The sequence below is a fragment of the Amphimedon queenslandica genome, unplaced genomic scaffold, assembly GCF_000090795.2.
Source record: "Amphimedon queenslandica unplaced genomic scaffold, v1.1 AMPQUscaffold_13294, whole genome shotgun sequence".
NCBI lineage: Eukaryota > Metazoa > Porifera > Demospongiae > Haplosclerida > Niphatidae > Amphimedon > Amphimedon queenslandica.
The window spans coordinates 148284-154666 of record NW_003546470.1 but is presented as its reverse complement, the minus strand read 5'-3'; the positions used below and the strand labels follow the sequence as shown (position 1 = coordinate 154666).

Sequence of the window (6383 nt, the reverse complement as noted above, 5' to 3'; positions counted from 1 at the left end):
TGTTGTTGGCCTTGGCCTCAGCCTCAAGATCTTCAGATCTGCATTTATTAGACCTGAAGCATAATGTGGATTATGTGGAGTTTCAAACAGCAGGTCTGTCAAAGACTAGGAGGTCAGGTCCTCCACGGTTAAGAGGCTACCAAGGACTGAAGCTCTCTGTCCAATAGTGACTCTTGAAGCATATGAGAAGGTCACTCAACCATTCCGAGGTGATACCACTATGGAAAAGTCATCTCAACTCTTCTTGTCTCTTAAGAAGCCTCATAATCAGTACTATTGGTCGGTGGATAAAATCTCTTTTGACTGATGCTGGTGTTAACACCTCTATTTTTGGTGCTCATTCCACAAGAGCTGCCTCCAGTTCAGCAGCCAAGAAGGTAGGAGTACCTCTTATTGATATAATGAAAGCAGCTGGATGGTCTAGATCCTCCACCTTTGAACGGTTTTACTACAAACCTATCTTATCTCCTCAGGTTGGAGACATTTTGCTTTCATCAGGTGGGTGAATGTGTTCTTTAAACAAAATACATATATCATATATGAAACCTTGCCATGATGTGGAATTGAAAATCTCACAAGCATATGTGATATGTGATGTGAGATTGGAATTCCACAAGTGGCAAGGTTTCATATATGACAACCCACCCAAATTTACTTACCCTCCCTTAGAGTAAATCACATTCACTATTTCTTTTATTAATACATAGAGGTCCCCTCTAGTGATGACCTGGGGGCAGTTCGTAGCTGTATGACAATTTTCTTGGTCTAATGGTGTTCCTGACTGTTTGTCATTGGACTAATACTAGTACTACTATTATTATTATTACTACTATGTTGTTCATGAGAATTATCTAGAAAGCTAACTCTAATTGTTCTTTTGCTATTGGTCTCTTCATATTATTATTTTGATTATTATTGGCATACCTGTTTATATTATGTAGTGTTATCTTATTGTTTAGAAGCTTTGTTAATCATGTTCAAATCATTGTTATTGTGGTTTATGAGAGTCAATACTCTTCATAAATGTTTCTCTTACATCTCGCAAACTTAAGGCCAACGTGGTCTATCATGTGAGCTGAGTTATATTACAAAAAAAATCTATTAAAATTTTGCTATAATTTACAATATTTTGAGCAAATATGGGCCAAATACATATATCATATATGAAACCTTGCCACTTGTGGAATTCCAATCTCACATCACATATTACATATGCTTGTGAGATTTTCAATTATCTCACTATTAACACCTGCAATTGACTCAAAAACTTAAATGCATCTAGTTAAAAAAACTAATAAACAGGATATCTCATGTATAGTCAGGCACAGTTAGCAAAAGCTTTTGCTCTGTCTCAGATAGCTAGGTAAACCACACTTTTCTAGTAAAGACAAAGATATTTCATTTTTGAAATAAGTTCAAATCTTATTCTTACTCTTATTGCTTGTTTGCAAAGTGCATGCAGACTCCTAGTTATCTTTAAAATGTGCATGATAGGTGAAGAAATCTGAGACTAGTTACAACTCAAGAACATTTAACTGTATTAAAAAAGAAAATGGTATTATGTTTATTAGTCTTTTAACTGGATGCATTGAAGTTTTTAACGAGCTGGGCCCTGTGGGGCTACGCCCCCAGGTCATTCCTATAATTGATTTCACCCATGTGCGATGTTTGTATATTATATTAATTTGTATGTCCACATCATCTTTATTGCAACCTTCATCATTGCTCCGATGCATAGTGGCCATTCTTTTCTAGCAGTCATTCTTATATTATAAGAATGGCTGCTAGAAAGGAGACATTTAGTACTGTATGCCACTATGCATCAGAGCAATGATGAAGGTTGCAATAAAGATGATGTTGAAAACTTCAGTCTTCACCTCTAATGATTAAATTTACTGTAGCCTAGCACCTAGTTTGTGTAAGAGGTACCTACATGTGTATTGTGTAACTAATAACTGAGCCTGAATTATGCTATGCATGAGCAAAGTTGTACCACATCATGCTTTGTCATCATTCAGATGATATTTTTATTGTAATACATAGTAAGTCAATGATAAATGTATGTGTATATTTGCAAACATGACGGTTATAGAGCTAGCTGTAGTTCTGCTGTTCATCTATTTGAATGGACTGGGCCCTTAGTATTTTGCATTTTTCTAGTATTATTGAATGGTAATGATGATGCAATACTCAATTTAATGTTTTTGTTTAATTTATTCCTTGTATAGTATGACTGACCTATAATACACCTAATCCAGGCTACATAATACATGTAAAGTTTTGTGTACTTTGAGCATTGAAGACTGATACTATTGGTACCACACTACTTGTCCTCATTTTAGAATTACTTTGGGACCACCAGGACTGGAAATTGTAATACAGGTCTACTGTGCTGTCATTGTACAATAATCGTGTTATGAGTCTGATACAGTGTGATTCTATCTGATGTAGTTTTGTCTATAATCTTGCTTTACCTACCTATACTATATACCTGTATAGGGTGAATTTGTAGCATTAAAAAACATTTAGGCCTTATCAATGTTTATTGAATAGTAAAACTTCTGGTAAATAAAAATTACACTGGATATAATGCTTTGTTGAAAGTTTTATAAATTAAATCATCAATAGTGTAACTGCTTGCTTTTGTAATCTCCATTATAACAGTTATTCCCAGAGTGCTGCATGTATGGTCTCAGGCTTGATTTTGACAATTCCTCATAACTTATGCATTGAAGTTCCACAGTCATTAATCATGTGATCTTGCTACATGGTATTGTAATATTTATTAAAGCTGCATAATGCATGTTGTAATGTTTCTATAGGTTTATAGCACACAATTATTTCATTTCCCATTACATGTATCTATTGCTAATCATGTTCTCATTTTTGTGTTCCTTGACACCTTTTTTGTATATCTTTGTCTCTTGATGTGACTTTCTCTCTTTTGCCTTTCTCTCCTCCTCATGAATTTGTATGCATACTGTATGTCTATAACTTTTGCTCTTTCTCTTTTCTTTTCTAGGTGTACCTCTCACATTTCTTCTCTCTTTCTTGTGTTAGCGCAAGTAAACAAGTGTATACATCAACATTGTTATTATTATATATTATTATAGTACAGTGTTGGGTCACAGAAGCATAACTGCATCGTCTGTCGAGGTTCCATCAAATGCACTTGCTGCAATATCTGGCAAAAAATGAATAGTAAGACACAATGCACACTATAGTACATTACATTTATGTACACACTTGTACATGTACAGAGAGTAGGACATGTATTTTTGGTCAGTAATTCATTGTGTCATTTATTGTACAGGAGAATGGAAAGTACTTGCCAATAATTAGTGATAAAAAAATATCCAATTTGAACAAGTAAGTGTAACATCAACATCGCTGTATAATTAAAATTACTATCTCTCTCTCTCGCTCTCTTAATACAGTGAACTACTCTTATTTTCAGAATCAAGAAGCAGTAAGACCTTGTTCCATGTGCATTCAATTACCATACAGCCTCAAACTTTTGTCAGCAAAACTTTTGTCATAATGGTTATAAGTAGCAAAAACAAAACATTCGTCACAATCAGATTTATTGACAAAATTAATCTCAGCCACGCCCACTGAGTGACACTGAAACATGCAGGTCAATATATGAACATGTAGTATAAACTATAATAATTATTATTATTCATCGGTAAAATTATTCGTCATTTTTTGTCAATTGACGAAATTGACAAATGTTTTCACCGACGAAAGTTTGAGGCTGTACGGTATTCATTTATGTATTTATTAGGATGGGTCAAGATGGATCATGGACACAAATTAAATTGCTGTGTTTGATTGGCTGACGCAATCGTAATGGTATGTAATACATATGTAATGTATATATATTGACTTAATGGATTACTTCCTAATCATAATGGCAATTGTCACAGGTGACAGATCTATGTCACTGACTCACTTATTGAGTAAAGCACAAGTACATGTACACAAATGCAATTGACTAGTTATATATCATTATGTCTCAAATCTGTTATCAATGAATACTGACAATCATTGCTTGTGTAATATGCATGTACATGTAGCATAAACCTTGATATTTATCAAAAATGAAATGAACATTGAGATTTCTTGATTTCATCTTCATAAACTATAGCATTGGTATATTTGTAAATTTTAGATGGCAGTTAGAAAAATACCATACATGTTATTTCCATGGCTAATACTAAGGAATGATAATTATGGGCTATATAGCCAAAAACACATCAATTTCTAGTACATTTTCTGATGCATATTGATGCACTTATGCAATTACAATTTTTATTAATGCTCATAGCTAGAAATTATTTGTTGAAAATTTCTACATCACGTAGGAGCATCAATGTGCATCAGAAAATATAATAAAAATTTGTTGAAATTTTGGAACCAATTTTCAAAGAAAACCATGGGCTATAATAGCTCAAACTTTTCTATATCACATAAGAGCATCAATGTGTACCAGAAAATGTAATAAAAATTTGGAGAAACTTTGGAACCATTGTTCAGAAAAACCATCGGCTATAGCCATTGCTTTTTTTAAAGTGACCAATTCAATTAAATGGCCATAGCTCAAAAATTATTTGTTAGAATTAGCTCAAACATTCTATACATACAACATCAGTACATCAATATATATTCAAAAATATAATAAAAATTTGGGATGATCTTTGAGCCAATTACCATGGGCTATTATATAGCCTTTACTTTTTTAGCTTTTTAAATTAGCAATCGTAATAATTCTTTCCTTTATGCACTATGTACAACTAGTTACATGTAAATGCATGTTGTGCCTTTAAATGTCAAATCAAGACAGCGTGAGTTATACATGAGGCTTTGGTTCAAAAACAGTACAGTGATAATCTGGTCACGGCATGACCAGACTAGTGCGGGATTTCAGCTAAAATTTGTCAAAAAATGAAAAGTGGAAAATTTTTAATTTCTATATTTTTTCTGATGCATATACATGTTCTTAGACATCTTGCATAGAAAGTTTGAGCTGATTTAAATCAAAATTTGATTTTTTACAAATTTTAAAAGTTGCTAAAAATCGGGCCAAAACAGAATACTATAGTCTGGTATGCTACATGCCAAAAATGAAAAGTAGTTTTTACCACTTGATATACTTTGAACTTATGTTGTATACCAACTTTGAGCTGATATACAACTGCCTAATAGTAATATCATACCTTCAAGACCATTGACCAGCTCTCATTACTCCACTTCCACGTATTATTACCATCAGTTTCTCTTCATTGGTGAATGCATCATCTGATGGAAAGATGAACGAAAATGGCTCTTTTGGTTTTCTGTCAACTTATGAAATAAAACTGTAAATTCAAAATGCAATTCAACAACTTATGAACTAAACGTGTTTATTATGATGCTACACCTAAATTTGATTAAACTCTATCATTATTGATGCATCAAATGGTCAAATCAACTACACTTTTTAAATAAAATTTGAATGTTACATTGTAAATAAGCCAATAGTAGTAATGTACATTGTACACATACATAGTATGCTTAGAACTTTAGTTCTTTTCCAAGCTCCAACAATGAAAATTAAACTCACAGAATTACAGAAACATACAAAGTAGATTTATGTACCTCATTCTTTAGCTGGAATTTCTCCAACTGCAGAAGTTTGGCATGGCTTTGCTTCTAAAATTAAATTGTCTTTGGAGTGGTGGACAAGTAGCTACTGAAGTACACAGGCAACTCAGTCATTTTCCATGAAACAGTACCTGAGCAGTAAATTAGTAATCAAAATAATTAATCTAGATCTAGAACATAGATATTAAAGTAAATGAATTCGTTTAATCTATAATTACTGTATTACTAATACTGTATTAATTCCACTAGAGTCTGACTCAAAGGTTTGGTCTAGAGTAATTACTGCTCTTCCAGCTGGACAACTATCATTCATTATTCGTGCAGGTATTGACTGCTTACCAACCCCAATGACCTTGTGTCGTTGGAAATACCGCACTGACTCATCTTGTGGTCTTTGTAATGCTCCACAATGCACTGTGAATCATATCCTGAGCTGTTGCCCTACTAGTTTATTACAAGGTCGCTATACTTGGAGACATGATACTGTTCTTAAAAGATTATACAATCTGTTGAGGGATAACCTAGATGAGTCAGTTACAATATTTGCCGATCTTAATAATCTCAGAGCTTCAGATACCCCTCCAGCCACCATCCCATTAAATATTATAGTCACAACAGCTAGACCTGACATTGTGATCATTGATGGTAGATATATTTGTCTACTGGAACTTACCATCCCCAGTAATAATATGGCCAGCTTAACAAATGCAAGAGAAAGGAAGCAAAGGAAGGAAAAT

General features: G+C 33.4%; 1 protein-coding gene across 1 annotated transcript; it reads left to right on the top strand.

The window, feature by feature from the left end:
- The first annotated feature begins 70 nt into the window (after positions 1 to 70).
- Positions 71 to 953, top strand: LOC109583611 (uncharacterized). Its single transcript, XM_019999034.1, has 2 exons — positions 71 to 498; positions 708 to 953. Exons 1-2 carry the CDS (start codon positions 183 to 185, stop codon positions 767 to 769), a joined length of 378 nt encoding a protein of 125 aa, XP_019854593.1. The 5' UTR covers positions 71 to 182; the 3' UTR covers positions 770 to 953.
- The last annotated feature ends 5430 nt before the right edge of the window (positions 954 to 6383 follow it).